Source organism: Oncorhynchus mykiss, chromosome 7, assembly GCF_013265735.2.
Source record: "Oncorhynchus mykiss isolate Arlee chromosome 7, USDA_OmykA_1.1, whole genome shotgun sequence".
NCBI classification, from domain to species: domain Eukaryota; kingdom Metazoa; phylum Chordata; class Actinopteri; order Salmoniformes; family Salmonidae; genus Oncorhynchus; species Oncorhynchus mykiss.
Window position 1 is genome coordinate 72,356,378 of NC_048571.1, and position 27,990 is coordinate 72,384,367.

Genomic DNA, 27,990 nt, shown 5'->3' on the forward strand with positions numbered 1-27,990 from the left:
TACCAAGGTGAAGTATGGAACATTCTGCAAAGGTGACACATGCATTCAAAGACGGAACACACACATGCACGTGTGCACCCGCAATCACACTCACGCTCACGCACACACAGAGACACGTGCACAAACACACACACTCCAGTCCCCTACCCTGGGCGACAGCTGTCACTCTGTCCCGTGACGGGCAGCCTGTTGTAAATCCGTATGTTACCTGTCACTGAAATTTACCTAACCAACTCAACCAACAGCCTCCTACAGAATATTATAATACTTTTTTTACCTTTATTTTAACAGGGAAAACATATTGAGACCTTGGTCTGTTTCACAAATGCGCCCTGTATAGACAATATAAATATACACATTATACCCACACATATACACATTAAAATACAAAACACAGTCATGCGAAGCACAAACATCATAAATCCCCCTGGAAAACAGTTACATTCCTCCACAAATAAGTCCCCAATAAATACTTTAAATTTGCCGGAATGGCACCAGAACATCAAGATGAAATCTATATTGAATTTTGTTCCAGCAATACAGTGCATTAAAACTAAAAGCAGATTTACCTAGCTCGGTGCAGACCCTAGGAACCTCACAAGTTAACCAATCCTATACATTTTATTTTTATTTAACCTCTATTTAACTAGGCAACTCAGGTGTCTATACTTCAACAGCAAAGTTAGATAAGACAGAACTTTATGAAGTAGGGCCTTGTCATCAAAATGTATTACCGTCAAACTGACTGTCACAAGTCATGAAGACAGTCAAATTCCACATCACACAAATTAGGCTTTTCCAAGCTCTGATGCTGCTGATGGTCATTAGTAGCCTACCAAACTTGCTAACTGCCTGGTACTCAGCACTCGATTGTCCCTCTAATCACTCTGATGCAGATGTATTCAAAAATCTAATCAAACATTTCATGAGAGTCCATGAGCTCATGTTGCGCAACATTTCTATAGGTTATGCAATTCTGTGAGTAAACAGAGTGATGGCCTCTATTAAAAAGAGGAGGATCCCATCAGCTTCTCTAGGCTAGGCCTACTATATTTATTTCGCAACTTTCCTAATATTAAGCACATTCCGTCTCTTTAGCCTACCTGGCTGGCATGAAAATTAACCACGGGAAAATCGTCCTCCATTCGCTATTTAAGTGCATAGATGACATGTATTTTTTTCCGCTGCCCCTGTTTCGAGACAGGTGCATAATAATTGCCCATTCTAAATCAAAACAAACTTCACACATATATTATTTAGCATATGTAAAGACAAGATTAAATCATGAATAGTCTGATGGGTGACAATATTAGCCTATCACTTGTAAATTATATATTATCGCTTGTGAATGATGCCCAGCGTAAGGCAAGAAACAATGCCTTTTTTTGCAACTTTTTCTAATCATAGTCGCACACCTCATGTAGCGTTGGCCATTTTACAATTTTTTATTGAACCTTTATTTAACTAGGAAAGTCAGTTAAGAACAAATTATTATTTACAATGACAACTACCCCGGCCAAACTCTGCCCTAACCCGGACGACTCTGGGCCAATTGTGCACTGCACTATGGGACTCCTGATCACGGCCGGTTGTGATACAGCCTGAGATCGAACCAGATGCAGTGTGTAGAAAAGGCCACTAATCTTTCAATGGTCCTTCGAACCGGATGATGACTGAACCAAAGACAGGTGAAAAGGAAATGGAGGCGGAGAGGGAAGAATTGTCTCCACTGGAAGGAAGAAGAGAGGAGGAGAGAGCAGCTGAGGGAAAGGTCTTGGAACAAAGGAAATATCCAGGAGCTAAGCCTAAATCAACAAAGGCTTCATCCTCAACCACCAGCAGCACCAGAAGAACCAGGCAAGCACCTGGTTATCTTAAGGATTATGTGGTCGAGTTTCTGACATCAAAGGGCAAGCCCACCAGAGCTCAAAGAGTTGATGGATCAACTATACGTTTCAGCCATCAACCATCTCCTTTGAGCCAAGGACCGGAAACTGCTTTGGAGCAGGAAAGTGGTCTACATGAAGAACCTATGGAGGAGGTAACTCCCACCGCACAGGTCGACCAGCTTCCAGAGGCAGGCTCCACTCACCCCTTAACTAATGGGAAATCGTCGAAGCACTCTAGACGGAGTGGGAGTTCGACCAGTGGATACCCCTTTGGAAGTGGCCATGGCAGCCGCCATTCACTAGCCCTCAGCGATTCACAGACCGCTGTCCTACAAGACAGGATGAAACTATTAGCTTTGGAAGAAATTGAGCGTCAGATTGAGGAGGAACGACAGGCTGACGAACGATGTCACCAATTGGATGTGCAGGCCCGTAGAGCTCTACCGGAAAGGGAATTCATTGCCAAGGACCTGGCACAGCAGCGACGGCACCGTCAAGCCAGAAGGGAATTGGAGGAGGCACGGGTGGTCTCATGCTTCCTGGAGAGGAACGAACAGGGAGTTGACCTGACCACCTCTCCACATGGACCTGAACTGTCTGCCTTTCTTTCTCAATCTGCCCCTCTGGTACAGCATGGCACACAGTCCACGGAGGCTCCGGCGTCAACAGCCAACACGGAGCACGGGAGACAGGCCGCTCCGCCAACGCCCTCTATGCCAGTGACACAAGTTAGCATTCCTCCATCTGGACAAAGCATCACTCCTTCGCCTTTCCGCCAATTACCAACCAAGGCAAATATTTCCTTTCGTCCAGGGCCAGGCCAGTCCTCAAACAAAAGGTCGGAGGGCTCTCGCCCAATTCCGGCTGCCACAAATGGTGGGTCTGGGACAGTAGGGGACCGGCCCAATGAGGCCACAGTGGGCTCATCAGAAGTCCCGGGTTTATCCTTCACGCAACCAGAAGAGGGAGCCAACATTATGAAACTTCTAGTAGCCCCAGCCTATGGAATTCCCAGACCCAAACTGCCATACTTTGAAAACGGAAAGGAGAGTGAATTTGTCCTTTTGGAAATGGCATTGGAGAGCCTACTGGGTATTCACAGTCATCTGTCAGAACGCTACAAATACCAAGTACTAATGGATCATTTGCGGTTTCCCAGTGCATACAGGCTGGCCCAATCCTTTATGCACTCCGCAACACCATACACTGCAGCTCTCCAGGCCCTGAAGGCGAGATATGGTGAGCCACATCAGCTAGTCCAAAATGAACTAAACAACATCCTGAATACGTCTCCAATTAAAATGGGAGACCATGCTGCCTTCCATGAATTCTCCCTGGCTGTCCAATCCCTGACCTCGATGCTCCAATCCGTTGAAGGAGAAGACGGGAACGAACTGAAATGTGGCTCCCACGTGGACAGGCTTCTTAGCAAACTTCCAGTGTACCTCAGAGACAGTTTCATTGAACATTGTTTGAATAAGGGCATCCTGAAAGAGGGCTCGAGAAGCACCTATGCTCTTAGAGACCTGGCCGCATGGTTGGAGGTGAAGGCAAAGGCGAAGAGCATCGCTCACCAGATCACAATCTCAGCCATAGCCACCGGGGGAAGGAAGGAATTTGAACGCCAGGAGGGACAGAAAAGGCCAAATCCCACTACCATGTACTTAAATAGTGAGGCCCGGGAGGAACCCGGGAAGAAGACCCCTCTCAAGAGCAAGAACATCAAATTCCAGCCTTCCTGCCCATATTGCAATATGGCTCATGCCCCAGGGTAAAAAAGCTCACTCAAACTCAATTGAAGGCCTGGATCACTTCAGGCGAGCGAAGCTACAAGTGTGCCCATAGCCATAAGGCGGAATCACCTGCACATTGAGGAAACCCTGCAACCACTGTAAAGGAATCCATCTCACCGTGTTGCATGATCTAATTCCGCAAGCACAGAAGGAGCAGAGTATGCTCATGGTAGGAGCTGCAAAGGACCAGCAGAACCGGTCGACCAGCAGAACCGGTCTCCAAGGGTCATGTTGAAGGTGGTCAAGGTCACTCTGAAAAGTGAAGGGAGAAGCATTGATACATTCGCTGTTCTAGATGATGGGTCAGAAAGAACAATCATTCTCACGGCGGCCACCCGTCAGCTTAACCTGTAGGAGACCCCCGAGACCCTTAATCTCAGAACGTTGCGACATGATGTTATCCAAATGAAAGGCTCTGCTGTAACATTTAGCATTTCACCTTCAGGAAACAGGGACGTGGCCTATAACATCACCAATGCCTTCACGGCAGATGGCTTGAATCTCGCAGAGCACTCCTGCCCGGTAAGTGTTCTACAGAAACAATATCCTCATCTACGAGGATTGCCTCTTCCTAACCTGGCCAGAGTAGCGCCACTTATCCTGATTGGGTCAGACCACCCACATCTCGTCACCCCGACTGAGCCTATACGAGCTGGACCAGAAAGAGGGCCCATTGCTGTCCATACATCCTTGGGTTGGGCTGTGCAAGGTCCATCCCATCTACTTCTCTCCACCCAAGCTGTACAGTCACAGCAAGTCCTCTTCACCAGAAGCAATCCAGATGCAGCCACTAACCTCCTTCGGAATGTTGAGATGCTCTGGAAGATGGACACATTCTCCAACCGGAAGCTACAGGCGGTCACTCGCTCGAAACATGCCTCCTATGCATTAGACCTCCTGGAGAAGAGCACCACCACCACTGAAATGGATGGCGTTTGCAGGTATGCAACCCCACTGCTACGGGTGCCCAACCATCCTCCTCTGGCAACCACGACACGGGCTGTACTCCCACTACTACGTGGAACGGAGCGACGCCTGGTGAAGAATCCTGAGCTTGCAGAAGTTCATAACCGAGAGATTCATAACCTTGTGAAGGCAGGCTTGTCCCAACCAGAGAACGAGTGGCCGACAGCCCCCAGGCGTACGGCCCCTCCGCAACCAACTGAAGCTCATGAGTTAAGGAGGTCCGCCCAATGCTACAGCATTTCTACGGAACCAACAACGGCTCTCCCTGACCTAACACAATCCCAAACACTGCCGGATCTGATCACCGCCACAAACCAGACCTCAGATGGGGTGGCTTCTATACCTACCTCCCTCGCGGCAGAGACACTACTCCTCCAGCAAGCACAAGCAGTTAGCTTCCCTGAGGAGTTAAAAGCTCTGAAAGCCGGTAGGGAAGTGGCTAAGGACAGCTGTCTTCTCTCTCTTGCCCCAGAATATGATCCAATCCTTGGAGTGATCAGAGTCGGAGGGAGGCTGCGCCAAGCAGAGGTTTTGGACCCAGATGCTATCCACCCAATTATCATTGACTCCAAACCCTTGGGATATCTCTCTGCAGACATCGCTGACTCCGATCCGGTTACACCGACTATGCTCTTGATGGGACGCCGAGATGCGCCACTTCCTCAAGCCATGTATGCTGATACCAACCTCGTAGGCAGACGCCGGTGGCGACACAGCCAAATCTTAGCTGACCATTTTTGGGCCCGATTAATTCGGGATTACCTACCAAGTCTACAGCACAGAGGGAAATGGCGAAGAGAAATGGCCAGCCTGGAAACTGGCCAAGTAGTAATGATGGTGGACCCTCAGCTGCCTCGAGCCTCCAGGCCGGTGGGCCGTATAACTAAGACTATGCTTGGGACCGATGGTCGTGTTAGATCAGTGGAGATCCAGGTGAAGAACCGGACATATATCCGGCCAGTTGCCCGACTAATTCCTCTCCCTGAGATGACAGAGGACGGGGAGCAATGAGCCTTTTTTGAGGAGTGTGGAATTTAACAAATTTCCGGGGTGGCTGTAGAAAAGGCCCATAGAGTTGGTGGAACACTCCTTTAATTCATTGCCATTTACTCAGCTGGGCCAGGGGCGCTTTAATTAAGTCAGGTGGAAATGTCCAAAAGATCTCAACTCCATAAAAGGAGGAAATTGCCATCGCCTGATCTCGCTGCTTTCTCTTCCTTAACTCCATCTGATCCAGAAGTTCTGTGCGTCCATGAATCCACACTACTCAGTAAATATGCCACTTTATGGTTAAAGGAATTCCTGCCTCAGTCCCATCCATTCCTCTGTCACCTGACACGTGACCACCTGTTCACCTTCACTGTCAGTCATCCTACCTGTCCAGCTACCCACACAGATTCCACTAATCTTTCACAGTGCCTTAGACCGCTGCACCACTCGGGAGGCCTGTGTTTTGATAAGGTCTGTGGCCAAATAACGTCTTAAAATTAAGCACATTTATACATTTCACAAGGGGTGTAGAGCCTAACTGGCATACATAAGCAGCTTGTGAGTTTCACCATAAAAAAACACCTTTATAATAAAAGCATTACATGCATAATCACATATGCGGTCACTTTTGATAATGTTGTTTTCCCGCTAATGGAACATTCGTGCTTATAGCCTACTGCCGTATGCGCATTGCTACACTTATAATGTGAAGAAATTGCTTAATAGTTTATCAACATTTTAAACTAAACGTTCTGATCTGTTCCGTCAACCTCATTGCGTAAAAACTTTTTTCTGATGCTAGTGGTTGTTTTAATTTGGGATCTATCACATCCCACAACTGTCCCAGACTCTGTTTGGAATATTTATTTCTCACACAGAATAGGTAAACTTTTGTAGTATATATATAATTTAGCCTTTATAAGCAAGTCAGCTTAGATCAAATTCTTATTTAAAATGACGGCCTACCAGGAAACAGTGGGTTAACTGCCTTGTTCAGGGGCAGAATTACAGATTTTTACCTCATCAGCTCGGAGGTTCGAACCAGCAACCTTTCGGTTACTGGCCCAATGCTCTATGACATAGGCTAGTGCTTTTGCTGTTGGTTAGGCCTAATCATCTTGTTGGCTGATGAAAAGTAAATGTGGACAGTTCTTCCAATATCTTCAATATGCACCTCGGAATTGGATAAGGACATGTGCAGTTCCGTCCCCAATGTGTCTGTCTTCACTTGTAGCCTGTGAGAAAGACCCAATAACATGATGGAGAGCCATGTGAGTGAGAGGTGCTTCAGGGAATGCAGCAATCAGGGAGAAGCGAATTATAATTATTATATTCGGCCACTTGCCGCAAAAGGCATGGATTTTTTTAGGGGGCATTACGGCCACACAAAGGGGCTGCCCCCGGGAAATTTGAGGCATTATCAAGTGCTTGTCAAATTGTGAAGGAGAGACTGATGAAGTATGTATAGCCTGCGCAAAAAAAAACGAAGCAGAGCTCATGCCTTTCATGTGACTTTTTAAAATCATAATTAGAGTTGAATCATGTAGCCTTACAATATATTGAAATCAAAACATATAGCCCAACGTTTGTAGAACAACTCAAGTTACATTATTAACTCTAAATTAGGAGTAACTATTTATTTGTTAATTATGGATCAGACTCTTTTTTTCTAACCTAAAATGACAAACCCATATCTAACTGCCTGTAGCTCAGGACCTGAAGCAAGGATATGCATATTCTTGTAACCATTTGAAAGAAAACACGTTGAAGTTTGTGGAAATGTGAAAGTAATGTAGGAGAATAACACATTAGATCTGGTAAAAGATCATCATCTTTGAAATGGTAGAGAAAGGTCACAATGCACTATTCCAGGTTAAGCACAATTTTGATTTTGGCCATTAGATGGCAGCAGTGTGTGTGCAACGTTTTAGACTGATTCAATGAACCATTGCATTTCTGTTCAAATGGTGTATCAAGACTGCCCAAATTTGCTTAACTGTGCACTATCCTCAAACAATAGCATGGTATTCGCTCACTGTAATAGCTACTGTAAATTGGACAATGTAGTTAGATTAACAAGAATTTAAGCTTTCTGCCCATATCAGATATGACTATGTCCTAGGAAATGTTCTTGTTACTTACAGCCTCATGCTAATCACATTAGCTTAAGTTCGCTCAACCATTCCGTGGGGGGATACCGATCCCGTAGAGCTTAACCGCTCAACAGCGCACGTGCGCACTCCCTCATCGTTTGGAGAAAATATCACTTCTATTTTACTCAGCTTTGTTCAATTGTATTCTTCGTTATATAAAATAATATATAATAATGCCACAGAATTCTAAGTGAATCTTGCCTGCTAAATGAGCTAGTGTAGCCCACAGCCATATGGCATAGCCAGAGGAGGACCTAACATAAAGACAACTCAGAGTATGGTACATATTTTCTTCATATCATGTTTCTTTAGACCTGTCTAAAATAAATAATGGATTTATTGTGAAGGTTTAGGCTATAGGTCTGCATCAGTGGCTTGTAGGCTATGTGTTCAAGCCAGGAGATGCTAAATGTGCTTGTTAATTATCGGTCAATTACCGTGAGACTGGTTATTTGCTTGACCATCACCTGCTGACATAATTTTGTGACCGCCACAGCCCTAGTAGAGATCTACGGGTAAATTAGCAAAGTCCAGCCACACTTTTGATACAGGATGCAGTGATGAGTATCAAAATTATCACAAATGAAGGGCATTATGGTAGATGGCATCCAAAATCTTAAGAGTAGTAGCAGCTGCACTTTGCTAAATAATAATATCACCATAATCAAGAAAATATAAAAAGGTTGACTGAATAATCTGTACAATCTGGTGCGTATTCGGAAGGGTGATGAGTGGAAGACGACATTTAGCACCACCTCAGGTCATTATGAGTACCTTGTCATGCCATATGGGTTGATGAATTCTCCATCAGTTTTCCAATAATTTGTAGATGAGATCTTCAGGGACCTGCACGGGCAGGGTGTAGTGGTGTATATCGATGATATTCTGATATACTCCGCTACACGCGCCGAGCATGTGTCCCTGGTGCGCAGGGTGCATGGTCGCCTGTTGGAGCATGATCTATATGTCAAGGCTGAGAAATGCTTGTTCTTCCAACAATCCATCTCCTTCCTAGGGCATCGGATTTCCACTTCAGGAGTGGAGATGGAGAGCGACCGCATTACAGCCGTGCGTAATTGGCCGACTCCAACCACGGTAAAGGAAGTGCAGCGTTTTTTAGGGTTTGCCAATTACTACCGGAGGTTTATCCGGGGTTTTGGTCAGGTGGCTGCTCCAATTACCTCACTGCTAAAGGGGGGCCCGGTGCGCTTGCAGTGGTCGGCTGAGGCGAACAGGGCTTTTGGGCACCTGAAGACTCTGTTTACCTCTGTGCCTGTGTTGGCTCATCCGGATCCCTCTTTGCCATTCATAGTGGAGGTGGACGCATCCGAAGCTGGGATAGGAGCAGTGCTCTCTCAGCGTTCGGGTACGCCACTGAAGCTTCGCCTCTGTGCTTTCTTTTCGAAGAAGCTCAGCCCGGCGGAGCGAAACTATGATGTGGGGAACCGAGAGCTGTTAGGTGTTGTAGAAGCCTTGAAGGTGTGGAGGCATTGGCTTGAGGGGGCTAAACACCCTTTTCTCATCTGGACTGACCACCGCAATCTGGAGTACATCCGGCAGGCGAAGACACTGAATCTTCGCCAGGCAAGGTGGGCCATGTTTTTCACTCGTTTTGTGTTTACTCTTTCTTACAGACCAGGCTCCCAGAACGTTAAGGCAGACGCATTGTCTCGGCTGTATGACACAGAGGAGCGATCCATGGATCCCACTCCCATACTCCCAGCTTCGTGTCTGGTGGCGCCTGTAGTGTGGGAGCTGGACGCAGACATTGAGCGGGCGTCACATGCAGAGCCCTCTCCCCCTGAGTGTCCAGCTGGTCGTCTGTACGTTCCGTCTGCTGTCCGCGACCGATTGATCTATTGGGCTCACACGTTACCCTCCTCTGGTCATCCTGGGATAGGTCGGACGATGCGCTGTCTTGATGGGAGGTACTGGTGGCCCACTTTAGCTAAGGACGTGAGGATTTATGTTTCTTCCTGCTCGGTGTGCGCCCAGTGCAAGGCTCCTAGACACCTGCCCAGAGGTAAGCTACAACCTCTACCCGTTCCTCAACGGCCGTGGTCGCACCTGTCGGTGGATTTTTTGACTGATCTTCCACCTTCACAGGGTTACACCACGATCCTGGTCGTTGTGGATCGGTTTTCGAAGTCCTGTCGTCTCCTCCCTTTGCCCGGTCTCCCTACGGCCTTACAAACTGCAGAGGCCCTGTTTACACACGTTTCCGGCACTATGGGGTGCCTGAGGATATAGTGTCTGATCGGGGTCCCCAGTTCACATCAAGGGTCTGGAAGGCGTTCATGGAGCATCTGGGGATCTCGGTTAGTCTTACCTCAGGTTTTCACCCCGAGAGTAATGGGCAGGTGGAGAGAGTTAACCAGGATGTGGGTAGGTTTCTGCGGTCTTATTGCTAGGATCGGCCGGGGGAGTGGGCGAAGTTCGTGCCCTGGGCAGAGATGGCTCAGAACTCGCTACTTCACTCCTCCACTAACCTTTCCCTAATACACATTGAAAAGGAGTATCAGCTGGTTCTGGCTCCTTGGCATCAGAGCCAGACCGAGGCTCCTGCGGTGGACAATTGGTTTAGACGCCCTGAGGAAACCTGGGAGGCAGCCCACGTCCACCTTCAGCGCGCCATAAGGCGCCAGAAAATTGGCGCAGACTGTCGCCACAGTGAGGCCTCAGTGTTCGCACCAGGGGACAGGGTCTGGCTCTCGACCCGAAACCTGCCCCTCCGCCTGCTCTGCCGGAAGCTGGGTCCGCGGTTTGTGGGGCCGTTTAAAGTCCTGAGGAGAGTGAACGAGGTATGTTATAGGTTACAACTGCCCACTAATTACCGTATTAACCCCTCGTTCCATGTCTCTCCTCAGGCCGGTGGTGGCTGGCCCACTCCAGGAGGCTGAAGTGCGTGATGTTCCTCCGCCTCCTCTAGACATCGAGGGGGTCCCGGCGTACTCTGTTCGATCCATTTTTGATTCGAGACGTCGGGCGAGGGGCCTTCAGTACCTCGTGGACTGAGAGGGTTACGGGCCGGAGGAGAGATGCTGGGTTCCGGTGGAGGACGTGTTAGATCCTTCCATGTTATCAGAATTCCACCGTCTCCATCCGGATCACCCTGCACCTCGCCCTCCGGGTCATCCCCGAGGCCGGTGTCGGGGGGGGGGGGGGGTACTGTCACGACTTCTGCCGAAGTCGTTGCCTCTCGTTGCTCATTTTTTCATTTTCCATTGGTTTTGTCTTGTCTTCCCACACACCTGTTTTCAACCCCATTCATTACCTGTTGTGTATTTAACCCTCTGTTTCCCCTCATGTCTTTTTCAGATTGTTTATTGTCAGTGTAGTGTTTTTTGTATAGATGCGCAACGGGTCTTCGTACCCATATTTGTTTATATTAATTTTTCTTATTAGTGTTATGGAGCATGTTACTTGGACATTTATTAAAATACATTTTACACTCCGTTTGACTCTCCTGCGCCTGACTTCCCTGCCACCTATACACATATCTCTGACAGCTATGCCCAGGCCTTAACCCTGGTTTACATTCGAAATACATTTCTCAGATAAAAGAGCAAAGTTGTACATTTACCAAGGATTCAAGAATCTTAGCTAGACAAGGAAGCCTTGAAATGGGTTATTAAGATCATTACTATCCACTGCCTTATGGAGCACAAGAGCTGATTTTCATATTTTTTAAAAATATAACCCTTTCCACAGAGGGTTCTACCCGGTGCCAAAAACGGTATTCCTGTAGGGACAGCCAAAGAACCCTTTCGGAACCCTTTTTCTAAGAGTGTACAATGCCTGGAAAAAATAAGAAATAGGCTGTTCCAAATGACGCACATAGGGCTCTGGTCAAAAGTGGTGCTCTATGTATGGAATAGGGACCCATTTGGGATGCATTCACAGACTGGAAGAAATTAAAAAGAAATGGCACAAGAAAAATAGTAAAAACATATTCAATGGTTCACAGAATATTATGGGGAACAAAAAAATACTTTCCCTTACATGCCTGGTGGTTTCCTTTGTATTGTTGTGTCTGAAAAATTTAGTGTGTTGCATCTCGATGGGATGCTCAACCTATTTAGGCCAGTCTGCTGAATGGAACACACTCCCTCACAACACCTCAACTCTAGTCTGCTCTGGCTTATTATTGCTTGTAGGTTTTCAACATTCCGGTAACCCAAATTCCACAAATCCTGGTTAGAAGATTTCGCATTTCCTCCTTATTCCCTCCTGATTTTGAGAATCTTCCAAATGTGATTTCTGGAAAAAACCTGTGATTGTGGGTAACGTTTTTTCAACCCTTGTGGATAGGTTTGATTTAAAAACATTTTCATTGCATATTAGACATGCGCTACAGTATGAATGTCTTGATATCTTGGATTTACTGTAAAATTCCCTGACGCAACGAGACATGTGTGTACCCAATCGATAATGAGTTATTATAACTTCTAAATATGATGTTTACTATGGTTGGTGTTTAATGGAATTAGGACATGTGGGCTTCTTGGAGAGATAGTAGCAGAAATCCTTGAGCCTCGGGATAGGAGGGTTTAGAGTGCATCCGAAATGGTTCCCTATTCCCATATGGGCCCTGGTCAAATGTAGTGTACTATGAAGGGAATAGGGTACCATTTAGGATGCAAGACATATTCTCAGTGCTGCAGCTAACCCAGTTTTTAGACCAGGCAGTTTTTGAAATAAACTTCCAGCCAAAAGTCAGCAGGCTCGCTCTCCAGCTGGTTTTGATTGTTTGACTAAATCATGAATGTATTTTTTATTAAATCATGATGGTTCCATGTCCGCTCCTTATGTGAATTCTCTGAAATCAGCCAATCCTCCATGGCTTCACAATATGGTTTAACCACGTCCGATTTTTATCCACTTATTCTCTAATTTCATTTCCGCCTTTCTATCGGTCCTCTCTCTTTCTTAGCTTTGTTAATTTTATTGTCTCCAGGCTATTCTTTGCCTCAATTCCATTCAGTTTAATTGTAATGGCTTTAATAATAAAAAAAAACAGTTATTGATGCCATTCCAAAGATATCATGCGATAGAAGCCCTCAAAAAAGGGACAACTATTTTGTATCTTTCTCATCATTTCTATCCTATCTCTCGGGTCTCTCTCTTTTCTGTCTATCCCTTTCTCTCTATCCCCCTCTCCTCTTTGTATATATATTTCCCCCTCTCAACTCTCCCACTCTCTCTTGTACTCTGAAATAATTTCAAGAAGAGAGAGCGATAAAGGGAGATAGAGAGGGAGAGAGAAGGGTAGGGAGAGAGACTAAGAGAGTGAGAAGGGGGGAGAGAGAGAGAGGGGGGGGGGGAGGGAGAGGGAAGGAGAAAGCGGGGGAGAGAGAGGGGGAGAGAGAAAGCACAGGGGGAGAGAGAGGGGGAGAGAGAGAGGGGGAAGAAAGAGAGTGGGGGGGGTCTATAAATAGAGAAGGAAACCATCGTAAAGCAGATCCTTCCCTACATGATGGTTGGTAAGAGACCACTGGAGTGTTTGTGCCACTTTCTCGTTCCTTCTGGCTCTCCATCTCTCAATTTAATTTAAATTTAAGGGCTTTATTGGCATGGGAAACATACGTTAACATTTCCAAAGCAAGTGAAATAGATAAGTGAAATAAACAACAAAAATTATCAGTAAACATTACACTCACAGAAGTTCCAAAATAAATACATTTCACATGTCATATTATGTCTATATACAGTGTTGTAACGATGTGCAAATAGTTCAAGTACAAAAGGGAAAATAAATCAACATGAATATGGGTTGTATTTACAATGCTGTTTGTTCTTCACTGGTTTCCCTTTTCTTGTGGCAACAGGTCACAAATATTACTGCCATGATCATGATATTTCACCTAATAGATATGGGAGTTTATCAAAATTGGATTTGTTTTCAAAGTCTTTGTGGGTCTATGCAATCTGATGGAAATATGTGTCTCTAATCTAATTATACATTTGGCAAGAGGTTAGGTAGTGCAGCTCATTTTTCACCTCATTTTGTGGGCAGTGTGCACATAGCCAGTCTTCTCTTGAGAGCCAGTTCTGCCTATGGTGGCCTCTCTTAATAGCAAGGCTATGGTCACTGAGTCTGTACATACAGTGCATTCAGAAAGTATTCAGACTCCTTGACTTTTTCCACATTTTGTCACATTTTGTTTGCTATGGAAAAATACAATTTACGTAAGTATTCGGACCCTTTCCTCAGTACTTTACTGAAGCACCTTTGGCAGCAATTACAGCCTCGAGTCTTCTTGGGTATGATGCTACAAGCTTGGCACACCTGTATTTGGGGAGTTTCTCCCATTCTTCTCTGCAGATCCTCTCAAGCTCTGTCATGTTGGACTTGAGCTTCACTGCACATCTATTTTCAGGTCTCTCCAGAGATGTTTGATTGGGTTCAAGTCCAGGCTCTGGCTGGGCCACTAAAGGACATTCAGAGACTTGTCCCGAAGCCACTCCTGCATTGTCTTGGCTGTGTGCTTAGGGTTGTTGTCCTGTTGGTAGGTGAACCTTCGCCCCAGTCTGAGGTCCTGAGCCATTTGGAGCAGGTTTTCATCAAGGATCTCTCTGTATTTTTCACCATTCATCTTTCCCTCGATCCTGACTAGCCTCCCAGTCCCTGCCGCTGAAAAACATCCCCACAGTATGATGCTGCCACCACCATGTTTCCTCCAGATGTGACACTTGGCATTCAGGCCAAAGGGTTCAATCTTGGTTTCATCAGACCAGAGAATCTTGTTTCTCATGGTCTGAGAGTCTTTGTATGCCTTTTGGCAAACTCCAAGCGGGCTGTCATTTGCCTTTTGCTGAGGAGTGGCTTTCGAATAGTGGGGAAAGATATACAGATAGGTTTTGGTGGTATTTACAATGTTGTTTGTTCTCTACTGGTTACCCTTTTCTCATGGCAACAAGCCACACATCTTGCTGCTGTGATTGCACATTGTGGTATTTTGTCCAACAGATATGTGAGTTTATCAGTGTTGCATTTGTTTTCAAATTCTTTGTTGGTCTGTGTGATCTGTTGGAAATATGGCTCTCTAATGTGGTCATACAGTACATTCAGAAAGTCTTCAGACCCCTTCACTTTTTCCACACTTTGTTACGTCTAAAATTGATTCAATTGTTTTTTTTTCCTCATCAATCTACACACAATACCTAATAATGACAAAGCAAAAACAGATTTTTAGAAACCCCGGACCTCACAGCCATAGAGGGCATTAGGTTCTACAACTTATTGAAGTATTTTTAGCCAGATCCAAATTGGAATGTCGAATTTGATGTTCCTTTTGATGGCATAGAAGGCCCTTCTTGCCTTCTCTCTTAGATTGTTCACAGCCATGTGGAAATTACCTGGGGTGTTAATATTTAGGCCGAGGTAGGCATAATTCTTTGTGTTCTAGGGCAACATTGTCTAGATAAAATTTGTATTTATTGTCCTGGCAACTGGACCTTTTTTGAAAACCCATTATTTTTGTATTACTGAGATATACTGTCAGAGCCCAAGTTTGACAGAATCTTTGCAGAATATGTAGGTGCACTCCTTGGTTGGGGACAGAAGCACCTGATCATCAGCAAACAGTATACATTTGATTTCTGAGTCCATTAGGGTGAGGCAGGGTGCTGCAGACTGTTCTAGCGCCCTCACTAATTCATTGATATATATGTTGAAAAGGGTTGGGCTCAAGCAGCAGGAAAGAAATCTGTATGTTTATTGCCGATTTTAAACTTGTTGTTAATGTCCATAGATTTTATAATGTCATGTTTTTCCTTCACCACTTTCCATACATTTGTATAGCAGACCCTCATGCCAAATTGAGTTAAGCTTTTATTGAAATGAGCTAAATACAAGAAGTCTTTGCTCTTGTTTTTGTTTATTTGTTTGTCAATAAATGTGTGCAGAGTGTATACATGTCTGTCGTATGGTATTTTGACATTTGCTAATTTGACATTTGCTCAGGACATAGTTTTTACTGAGGAAATGTTGGAGTCTGCTGTTGATGATACTGCAGATGATTTTTCTGAGATTGCTGTTGACACAGATTGCACAGTAATTATTAGGGTCCAATTTGTCTCCAGTTTTGTGGATTGGGGTGACCAGAACTTATTTCCAAATATTGTGGATCAAAGCTGATTTTGTGGCCTGTATTTTTAATAATTTAATTTAGGATACCATCAACACCACAAGCCTTTTTAGGTTGGAGGGTTTGTATTTTGTCCTGTAGGTCATCCAATGTAATTGGATAATTCAGTGGGTTCTGGTAGTCTTTAATAGCTGACTCTACGTTTGGTAAATGATCATGTATAGAAGGTAAGAAATATAGGAAACAGCATCTCTACTCCGCTGATCCTCAACACTGGGGCCCCAAGAGTGCGTTCTCAGTCCTCTCCTGTACTCCCTGTTCACCCACGACTGTGTGGCCATGCACGCCTCCAACTCATCAAGTTTGCAGATGACACTACAGTGGTTGATTTTTTTCACTTTTATTTAACCAGGTAGGCTAGTTGAGAACAAGTTCTCAATTAGAACTGCGACCTGGCCAAAATAAAGCAAAACAGTGCGACACAAACAACAACACAGAGTTACAAATGGAATAAACAAACATTCAGTCAATAACACAATAAAAAAAAGTATATCTACAGTGTGTGCAAATGAGGTAAGGGAGGTAAGGCAATAAATAGGCCATAGTGGCGAAATAATTACAATTTAGCAATTAAACACTGGAGTGATAGATTACCAACAATGACAAGACATCCTACAGGGAGGAGGTGAGGGCCCTCGTAGTGTGGTGTCAGGAAAATACCCTCTCACGCAATGTCAGCAAAACAAAAGAGATGATCATGGACTTCAGGAAACAGCAAAGGGAGTGGATAAGGAGGCAGTGGATAAGGTGGACAGTTTTAAGTTCTTCAGTGTACATATCACAGAGAGTCTGGTGAAGAATGAGCAACAGCACCTCTTCAACCTCAGGAGGCTGAAAAAATGTGGCTTGTCGCCTAAAACCCTCACTAACTTTTACAGGTGCACAATCAAGAGCATCCTGTCAGGCTGTATCACCGCCTGGTACGGAAACTGCCTACAACCGCAGGGCTCTCCAGAGGGTGGTGCGGTCTGCACAAAGTATCAACGGGGACAAACTACCTGCCCTCCATGACACCTACCTGCTGTCACAGGAAGGCAAAAAATATCATCAAGGACAATAACCACCCGAGCCACTACCTGTTTACCCCGCTTCCATCCAGAAGCCAAGGTCAGTGCAGGTGCATCAAAGCTGGGACAAAGAGATTGAAAAACAGCTTCTATCTCAAGGCCATCAGATTGTTAAACAACCACCACTAGCACAGAGCATTGACTGCCTACCTACAGACTTGATATCATTGGCCACTTTAATAAATGAAACACTACAGACTTTAATAATGCCACTTTAAGAATGATTACATATCTCGCATTACTCATCTCATATTTATATACTGTATACTGTATCCTTCACTATCTATTCTTTACTATCTATTGCATCTTAGCCGCTCTGTCACTGCTCATCCATATATTTTATACTTATATATTCTTATCCCATTCCTTTACTAGATTGTGTGTATTAGGTTCTGTTGTGTAATTGTTAGATATTACCTGTTAGATACTGCTGCACTGTCAGATCTAGAATAACAAGCATTTCGCTACACTCGCAATAACATCTGCAAACCATGTGAATTTGACCAATAAAATTTGCTTTGATTTGATAGGTTTTGGGTTTTGGTTCTTTGTTATATGGCCGAAAAGGTTGGAGAAATTGTTATCCATACATCTCCATTTTGGATAGGTAGCTCTTTGTGTTGTTGTTTCCTCCTGTAGCTATAACTAGGAAAATCAAAGTTCCAAAGACTCGGTTGCAGTGATTCCTATGTTGAAGATGTTAAGAACACTTGCTAGTCTGTGGAGTGTAATGAGGAGCAACCAAACGCTGCATTTGACATATTTATGAAATTGCTTATACCAGTTACTAATAAGCATGCACCCATTAAGAAAATGACTGTAAAAACGGTTAAATCCCTGTGGATAGATAAGGGGGATGAGGCAAAAGGAATGGCAAATAAGTCTGGCTGCACAGCCGATTGGCAAACATACAGTAAATTGAGAAATCATGTGAATAAACTTAACAAAAAGAAGGAGAAATTGTACCGTGAAACAAAAATAAATGGCAGGTAGCCCAGTGGTTAGAGAGGGGAGGCAGGTAGCCTAGTGGTTAGAGAGGGGAGGCAGGTAGCCTAGTGGTTAGAGAGGGGAGGCAGGTAGCCTAGTGGTTAGAGAGGGGATGCAGGTAGCCCAGTGGTTAGAGAGGGGAGGCAGGTAGCCTAGTGGTTAGAGAGGGGAGGCAGGTAGCCTAGTGGTTAGAGAGGGGAGGCAGGTAGCCTAGTGGTTAGAGAGGGGAGGCAGGTAGCCTAGTGGTTAGAGAGGGGAGGCAGGTAGCCTAGTGGTTAGAGAGGGGAGGCAGGTAGCCTAGTGGTTAGAGAGGGGAGGCAGGTAGCCTAGTGGTTAGAGAGGGGAACCAGGTAGCCCAGTGGTTAGAGAGGGGAGGCAGGTAGCCTAGTGGTTAGAGAGGGGAACCAGGTAGCCTAGTGGTTAGAGAGGGGATGCAGGTAGCCTAGTGGTTAGAGAGGGGAGGCAGGTAGCCTAGTGGTTAGAGAGGGGAACCAGGTAGCCCAGTGGTTAGAGAGGGGAGGCAGGTAGCCCAGTGGTTAGAGAGGGGAGGCAGGTAGCCTAGTGGTTAGAGAGGGGAGGCAGGTAGCCTAGTGGTTAGAGAGGGGAGGCAGGTAGCCTAGTGGTTAGAGAGGGGAGGCAGGTAGCCTAGTGGTTAGAGAGGGGAACCAGGTAGCCTAGTGGTTAGAGAGGGGAGGCAGGTAGCCTAGTGGTTAGAGAGGGGAACCAGGTAGCCTAGTGGTTAGAGAGGGGAGGCAGGTAGCCTAGTGGTTAGAGAGGGGAGGCAGGTAGCCTAGTGGTTAGAGAGGGGAGGCAGGTAGCCTAGTGGTTAGAGAGGGGAGGCAGGTAGCCTACTGGTTAGAGAGGGGAACCAGGTAGCCTAGTGGTTAGAGAGGGGAGGCAGGTAGCCTAGTGGTTAGAGAGGGGAGGCAGGTAGACTAGTGGTTAGAGAGGGGAGGCAGGTAGCCTAGTGGTTAGAGAGGGGAGGCAGGTAGCCCAGTGGTTAGAGAGGGGAGGCAGGTAGCCTAGTGGTTAGAGAGGGGAACCAGGTAGCCTAGTGGTTAGAGAGGGGATGCAGGTAGCCTAGTGGTTAGAGAGGGGAGGCAGGTAGCCTAGTGGTTAGAGAGGGGAGGCAGGTAGCCCAGTGGTTAGAGAGGGGAGGCAGGTAGCCTAGTGGTTAGAGAGGGGAGGCAGGTAGCCTAGTGGTTAGAGAGGGGAGGCAGGTAGCCCAGTGGTTAGAGAGGAGAGGCAGGTAGCCTAGTGGTTAGAGAGGGGAACCAGGTAGCCTAGTGGTTAGAGAGGGGATGCAGGTAGCCTAGTGGTTAGAGAGGGGAGGCAGGTAGCCTAGTGGTTAGAGAGGGGAGGCAGGTAGACTAGTGGTTAGAGAGGGGAGGCAGGTAGCCTAGTGGTCAGAGGGGGGAGGCAGGTAGCCTAGTAGTTAGAGAGGGGAGGCAGGCAGACTAGTGGTTAGAGGGGGGAGGCAGGTAGCCTAGTGGTCAGAGGGGGGAGGCAGGTAACCTAGTGGTTAGAGAGGGGAGGCAGGTAGCCTAGTGGTTAGCGCGTTGGACTTGTAACCGAAAGGTTGCAAGATTGAATCCCCGAGATGACAAGGTAAAAAACTGTCGCTCTGACCCTGAACAAGGCAGTTCTCTGTTCCTAGGCCGTCATTGAAAATAAGAATTTGTTCTTAATTGACTTGCCCATGTTAAATAAAGGTAAAATGTAAAAATATATATATACAAAAGTATGTGGACACCCCTTCAAATTAGTTGCTGACAGGTGTATAAAATCAAGCACACCGCCATGCAATCTCCATAGACAAACAGTGGCTTTAGAATGGCCTTACTAAAGAGCTTGGTGACTTTCAACGTGGCACCATCATAGGATGCCACCTTTCCAACAAGTCAGTTCGTCAAATTTTTGCCCAACTGTGCTGTTAATGTGAAATGGAAACGTCTAGGAGCTACAACGGCTCAGCCGCGAAGTTGTAGGACACACAAGCTCGCTGAAGCAAGTAAAAACCATCTGTCCTTGGTTGCAACACTGACTACCGAGTAACAAACTGCCTCTGAAAGCAATATCAGCACAAGAACTGTTTGTCGGGAGCCTCATGAAATGGGTTTCCATGGCACACAAGCTTAAGATCACCATGTGAAATGCCAAGCTTTGGCTGGAATGGTGTAAAGCTCACTGCCATTTGACTCTGGTGCCGTGGAAACGTGTTCTCTGGAGTGATGAATCACGCTTCACCATCTGGGACTGTTTTTCATGGTTCAGGCCCCTTAGTTCCAGTGAAGCGAAATCTTAACGCTACAGCATATAATGACATTGTTGACAATTCTGTGCTTCCAACTTTGTGGCAACAGTTTGGGGAAACTCAACAAGAAGGTCTGATTTCATTATTACTTGTCACGGATCCCTCCGGAACATTCATCACGCACACCTGTCGACCTATTCCCACTGATTAGTATTTGTATATATGTGCCCTTTGGTTTCCATTGGGCTGTCGATTATTGTTACAATGTCTGTTGGTGCGTGTGAGTACCTTTGCTGTGTGTTTTGGGCTTTCGTGACCTTGTGGATTGCGCAGATGATTACGGGTCTCGTCCCGTGAGTTAATCATTGTGCGCGTGTTATTTATTCGAGGTACTCCTCGCTCTTTTGTTTGGGTTTCTACCCTGTGTTTTGTGTAATGTTTGTTTGGTCTTCGTCATCGTGCCTTTACACGGCACGCCGTAATTTGTGTGTAATAAAAAAAACTATTACGCATTCCTGTGCATGTCTCCTGATCCTCTATGCCAACGTGACTGAATAATTGACCATTAAGGGAGACAACGGGAATGGCCGACCGAGACGCTGCGACTGGTCCGTCCGGCACCGCCGCAACTTCGGCAGCTGCAACTGGGCCGTCCGATTTCGTCACAACGGTTCCATCCGACGACACCACTACAGCAGCCACCTCTGGCCCGTCTGACGCCATCACAACCGGTCCGTCCGACACCACTGTTACTGGTCTGTCCGACGCAACTTCGGCAGCGGCAACTGGCCCATCCGACGACGACACAACTTCAGCAGCTGCATCGGGTCCTGATCGACCCATACTGCGTTCCTGTGATCGTCCTCGAGACTAGTGTCTTTAGCGCGTCAGGGGGGGATACTGTCACGGATCCTTCAGGAACTTTCATCAAGCACACCTGTCCCCTATTCCCACTGATTAGTATTTGTATATATGTGCCCTTTGGTTTCCATTGGGCTGTTGATTATTGCTACAATGTCTGTTGGATGGACGAGGCAAAAGCAAGGGGGGAAAGTAAGGAACTTGTCTGTCTGCATTAAAGACCAAAATTGGTTAAAGAAAATTGTGATGAAGAAAAATATATACCAGTTTAATTTAAGGACAAAAAAATTGACAGCTGTGCCATATAGATTGCAAAATAGTTGGGAAGAGATTTCTGATGTACCGATTCCATGGCACATGGTTTATGAACTAATACGCAAATCGTCAACGGATTCAAAACATAGAAATGTTCTATTTGAATTATTATATAAAATTCTGGCAACCAATAGAATGTTATATTCTATTCCTGTCTGGGTTGCCCCCCCCCCCCCATGTTTTGGCCGGGTATGCTTCTCAATCAGGGACAGCTGTCTATCATTGTCTCTGATTGGGGATCATACTTAGGTAGCCCTTTTTCCCTCCTTTCAGTGTGGGTAGTTAACTTTGTTAGTGGCACGTAGCCCTGTAAGCTTCACGGTTGTTTTTCGTTTGTTGTTTTGTTAGTGACATTTTAAATAAAAATAGAAATGTACGCTCACCACGCTGCACTTCGGTCCTCTTCTTTCGACGGCCGTGACAGAACTACCCACCACCAAAAGACCAAGCAGCGTGCGCCAACCTGGAGGACGAGCTGGACCGGGGAGGAGAGAATGGCAGGGGACAAGACCCGAAAGGCAGCTCCAAAAATAATTTTTCGGAGTTTAGACCTGAGCCAACTTCCCGTGCTTACCGTTGCGAGCGTCGTACTGGTCAGGCACCGTGTTATGTGGTGGAGCGCACAGTGTCTCCAGTGCGTGTTCAAAGCCCGGTGCGCTACCTTCCAGCTCCCCGAATCGGCCGGGCTAGAGTAGGCATCCAGCCAGGTCGGAGGGTGCCGGCTCAGCTCATCTGGCCGCAAGTACGTCTCTACGGCCCAGGATATCCTGCGCCGGCTCTGCGCACTGTGTCTCCGGTGCGTCTGCACAGCCCAGTGCGTCCTGTGCATGCGCCCCAAAATAACCATCCAGCCAGGACGGGTTGTGCCAGCTCTACGCTCGAGACCTCCAGTGCACCTCCACGGCCCAGTGTATCCGGTGCCTCCGCCAAGAACAAAGCCTCCAGTATGTCTCCCCAGTCTGGTGAGGCCTGTGCCTGCTCCCAGAGCCAGGCCTCCTGTGTGTCCCTAACAGTCCGAAGCCTCCAGTGATGATCTATGGCACGAAGCCTCCAGTGATGATCCATGGCACGAAGCCTCCAGTGATGATCCATGGCACGAAGCCTCCAGTGATGATCCATGGCACGAAGCCTCCGGTGATGATCCATGGCACGAAGCCTCCGGTGATGATCCATGGCACGAAGCCTCCGGTGATGATCCATGGCACGAAGCTTCCGGTGATGATCCATGGCACGAAGCCTCCAGTGAGGACTCATAGTCCGGAGCCCCCAGCGACGGCCTCCAGTCCGGAGCCTCCAGCGACGGTCTATCCTGTGCCTCCTCCAGGGACCAGGCCTTCAGTAGGTCTCCCTAGCCTGGTGAGTCCGGTGCCTGCTCCACGGGCGAATCCAGGGCCTCCAGCAAGGGTGCCCAGTCCGGGGCCAGAAGCGAGGGTGCCCAGTCCGGTGCCTGCTCCACGGGCCAGTCCGGGGCCCGCAGCAAGGGTGCCCAGTCCGGGGCCTGCAACGAGGGTGCCCAGTCTGGGGCCTGCAACGAGGGTGCCCAGTCTGGGGCCCGCAGTGAGGGTGCCCAGTCCGGGACCCGCAACGAGGGTGCCAAGTCCGGGGCCCGCAACGAGGGTGCCCAGTCCAGGGCCCGCAACGAGAGTGCCAAGTCCGGGGCCCGCAATAAGGGTACCCAGTCCGGGACCCGCAGAGAGGGTCCCCAGTCCGGGGCTCTCCGGGGTTGGCGGTGAGGGTCCCCACACCAGAGGCGCCACCAAAGTGGGGTGAGCCAGAGTTGGAGTGTGGTCTACGTCCCGCACCAGAGCCGCCACCGCGGATAGATGCCCACCCGGACCCTCCCCTATAGGTTCAGGTTTTGCGGCAGGAGTCCGCTCCTTTGAGGGGGTACTGTCAAGGCCTGTCCTTAGAGAGACGTTTTATTTCTCTATTTGGTTAGGTCAGGGTGTGATGTGTGGTGGGCATTCTATGTTTTGTTTTCTAGGTTTCTTTATTTCTATGTTTTTGCCGGGTATGCTTCTCAATCAGGGACAGCTGTTTATCGTTGTCTCCGATTGGGAATCATACTTAGGTAGCCATTTTTCTCTCCTTTCAGTGTGGGTAGTTAACTTTGTTAGTGGCACTTAGCCCTGTAAGCTTCACGGTTGTTTTTCGTTTATTGTTTTGTTGGCAACATTTTAAATAAAAAGACAAATGTACACTCACCACGCTGCACTTTGGTCCTCTTCTTTCGACGGCCGTGACAGTGGCGGAGATCTGTGTGGGCTATACTCGGCCTTGTCTCAGGATGGTAAGTTGGTGGTTGAAGATATCCCTCTAGTGGTGTGGGGACTGTGCTTTGGCAAAGTGGGTGGGGTTATATCCTGCCTGTTTGGCCATGTCCGGGGGTATCATCGGATGGGGCCACAGTGTCTCCTGGCCCCTCCTGTCTCAGCCTCCAGTATTTATGCTGCAGTAGTTTCTGTGTTGCGGGGCTAGGGTCAGTCTGTTATATCTGGAGTGCTTCTAAACCTGCATTGCTTGCTGTTTGGGGTTTTAGGCTGGGTTTCTGTATCCGGTGTCCTGTGAGAATTTAAGTATGCTCTCTCTAATTCTCTCTTTCTTTCTATCTCTCTCTCAGAGGACCTGAGCCCTAGGACCATGCCTCAGGACTACCTGGCATGATGACTCCTTGTTGTCCCCAGTCCACCTGGCTGTGCTGCTGCTCCAGTCTCAACTGTTTTGTCTGTGGCTATGGAACCCTGACCTGTTCACTGAGATTATTATTATTTGACCATGCTGGTCATTTATGAACATTTGAACATCTTGGCCATGTTCTGTTATAATTGCCACCCGGCACAGCCAGAAGAAGAATGGCCACCTCTCATAGCCTGGTTCCTCTTTAGGTTTCTTCCTAGGTTTTTGCCTTTCGAGGGAGTTTTTCCGAGCCACCGTGATTCTACACCTGCATTGCTTGCTGTTTGGTGTTTTAGGCTGGGTTTCTGTACAGCACTTTGATATATCAGCTGTAAGAAGGACTACATTTGATTACATTTTTAAATGTTTTATTTTATATATTTGAGGGATACAACCTTCCAAGCTCTGCAGATTTTGCTGCAAAAAGACAGGCATTAGATTATTATTTTGGTACTGTCCATATGTACAATTGAAGTCGGAAGTTTAAAACCCATTTTTTCAACCACTACACACATCTTGTTAAAACCTCTTGGTGTTAGGGGGAAGTATTTTCATTTTTGGAAAAAAACCATTCCCGTTGTAAACGGGATATTTTGTCAGGAAAAGATGCTAGAATATGCATATAATTGACAGCTTTGGATAGAAAACACTCTAATGTTTCCAAAACTGTAAAGATATTGTCTGTGAGTATAACAGAATTGATGTTGCAGGCGAAAGCCTGAGTAAAAATCCAATCCGGAAGTGCCCCAGGTTTTGAAAGCACTGCGTTCCAATGACTCCCTATTCAGCTGTGAATGTACCATCAAAGAGCTTACACTTTCTACGTATTCCCAAAGGTGTCTACAGCATTGTGACGTAGTTTTACGCATTTCTGTTGAAGAATAGCCGTGGGCGGCCACATTGCGTAAGTGGTCACATGGTGGCTCCGAGAGAGATTCTTGCGTAAAATACAGAGGTAGCCATTACTCCAATCGGTCCTAGTGAAAAACGAATTGTCCCGACGGATATATTATCGAATAGATATTAGAAAAAACACCTTGAGGATGGATTCTAAACAACGTTTGCCATGTTTCTGTTGATATTATGGAGCTAATTTTGAATATTTTTCGGCGTTGTGGTGACCGCAATTTCCGGGCGATTTCTCAGCCAAACGTGAAGAACAAACGGAGCTATTTCGCCTACAAAAATAATATTTTGGGAAAAAATTTACTTTGGCTGTCTACCTGGGAGTCTCGTGAGTGAAAACATCCGAAGTTCATCAAAGGTAAATGATTCAATTTGATTGCTTTTCTGATTTCCGTGACAAGGTTGCCTGCAGCTAGCAAGGCATAATGCTATGCTAGGCTATGATAAACTTACACTAATGCTTGTCTAGCGTTGGCTGTAAAGCATATTTTGAAAATCTGAGATGACAGGGTGATTAACAAAAGGCTAAGCTGTGTTCCAATATATTTCACTTGTAAATTTTCATGAATAGGAATATTTGCTTGGAAGATTTATGTCCGTTGCATTATGCTAATTAGTGTCAGATGATGACAACGGTCCCATTCATGGGATGGAGTGTCACTACAGGTTAACAAACTATAGTTTTGGCAAGTCGGTTAGGACATCTACTTTGTGTATGACAACACGTCATTTTTCCAACAATTGTTTACAGACAGATTATTTCACTGTATCACAATTCCAGTGGGTCAGAAGTTTACATACACTAAGTTGACTGTGACTTTAAACAGTTTGGAAAAATCCAGAAAATTATGTCATGGCTTTAGAAGCTTCTGATATGCTAATTGACATAATTTGAGTCAATTGGAGGTGTACCTGTGGATGTATTTCAAGGCCTACCTTCAAAGTCAGTGCCTCTTTGCTTGACATCATGGGAAAATCTCAGAAAAGTCTGGTTCATCCTTGGGAGCAATCTTCAAAAGCCTGAAGGTACCACGTTCATCTGTACAAAAAATAATAAACACCATGGGACCACGCAGTGCAAATCAATCCCAGAACAACAGTAAAGGACCTTGTGAAGATGCTGGAGGAAACGGGTACAAAAGTATCTATATCCACAGTAAAGTATATCCACGGGTCCTATATCGACATAACCTGAAAGGCCGCTCAGCAAGGAGGAAGCCACTGCTTCAAAACCGCCATAAAAAAGCCAGACTACGGTTTGCAATTGCACATTGGGACAAAGATCGTACTTTTTGAAGAAATGTCCTCTGGTCTGATGAAACCAAAATAGTACTGTTTGGCCATAATGACCATCATTATGTTTGGAGAAAAAAAGGGGGACGCTTGCAAGCCGAAGAACACCATCCCAACCGTGAAACACGAGGTGGCAGCATCATGTTGTGGGGGTGCTTTGCTGCAGGAGGGACTGGTGAACTTCACAGGATAGATGGCATCATGAGGTAGGAAAATTATGTGGATATATTGAAGCAACATCTCAAGACATCCGTCAGGAAGTTAAAGCTTGGTCGCAAATGGGTCTTCCAAATGGACAAAAACCCCAAGCATACTTCCAAAGTTGTGGCAAAATGGCTTAAGGACAACAATGTCAAGTTATTGGAGTGGCCATTACAAAGCCCTGACCTCAATCCTATAGAAAATGTGTGAGCAGAACTGAAAAAGCGTGTGCGAGCAAGGGGACCTACAAACCTGACTCAGTTACACTCAATTAGTGTTTGGTAGTAGCTGGTGTGTGTAAACTTCTGACCCACTGGGAATGTGATGAAAGAAATACAAGTTTAAATAAATCATTCTCTCTACTATTATTCTGACATTTTACATTCTTAAAATAAAGTGGTGATCCTAACTGACCTAAGACAGGGAATTTTTACTATGATTAAATGTCAGGAATTGTGAAAAACTGAGTAACACATATACAGTTGAAGTCGGAAGTTCACATAAACCTTAGCCAAATACATATAAACTCAGTTTTCATGAAAAATTCACAGCGGGGACTGTGAAAAGACACACACACACAAGCACACACACACGCACTCACACACACATGCACACACACACACACATGGATTTTGTGTTGTAGATATGTGGTAGTAGAGTAGTGGCATGAGGGCACACACTTAATGTGTTGTAAAATGTGTTGTGAAATGTATTGTAGTGTTTATAAAAGGTTATAACTGCCTTCATTTTGCTGGACCCCAGGAAGAGTAGCTAATGGGGATCCATAACAAATACAAATACAAACCACATTCTATGACCCTGACCACATTGTATAAACCTGACCACATTGTATAAACCTAACCACATTCTCTATTCCTGATGTCCTAACCAGTTCAAACGTATCATACAATATTAAATATACTGACATACATACAGTGGCCATATTAGGACAGCCTTTGTGTCAGTGGGAGCTGATTCAGTCTCAGAAAGAAAACTGAGGATGTCCTAATATGGACACTGTATAAACAAACAAACTCATCAGTAGGCACAGTAGCACATGATCCACTGTTTGTTCCTACCTCGGTGAGGTGCGGGTTGGGGTTGAAGCCACACTGGTTGCACACCATGGATCGGCACTGGGTGCAGGTGCTGCAGTTTGGCTGGTTGTCCTCCGTGGTGCCTGTCAGGTCAGCTGTCTTACAGACGGGGCACAGCTTGCTGCTGGGCATGGGGGCAATCTGGGGCACAGAGTAGGGGGAGGTGGGGGTGATGGCGGGGGACACCGACGGGGAACGTCCCATCCTGCTACTACCCACATCCACCTGGAGGTTCTTACGGGCGGCGTGGCCCTGGCCCTGCTGCTCCCCCTGGGATGCCAGGCGGTCCCCTGTACCAGGCCCAGTCTGGACCCCCGCCTTGGGGCTGGACCCAGGGTCTGGCTGGGGGGGTCTTCCAGAGATGCTGTGGATGACAGATATGTGGTAGACTC

The 27,990-nt window shown here is 46.4% G+C and overlaps 1 protein-coding gene across 1 annotated transcript in view; it reads right to left on the reverse strand.

Moving 5' to 3' along the window:
* The window catches only part of LOC110528438 (protein bassoon), a 172,074-nt gene that overhangs the window by 120,320 nt on the left and 23,764 nt on the right, over window positions 1–27,990 (reverse strand). Inside the window, exon 2 of the mRNA XM_021610503.2 lies at window positions 27,581–27,962. Coding sequence (XP_021466178.2) covers window positions 27,581–27,962 — 382 coding nt within the window. The remainder of the gene's footprint in view (window positions 1–27,580; window positions 27,963–27,990) is intronic.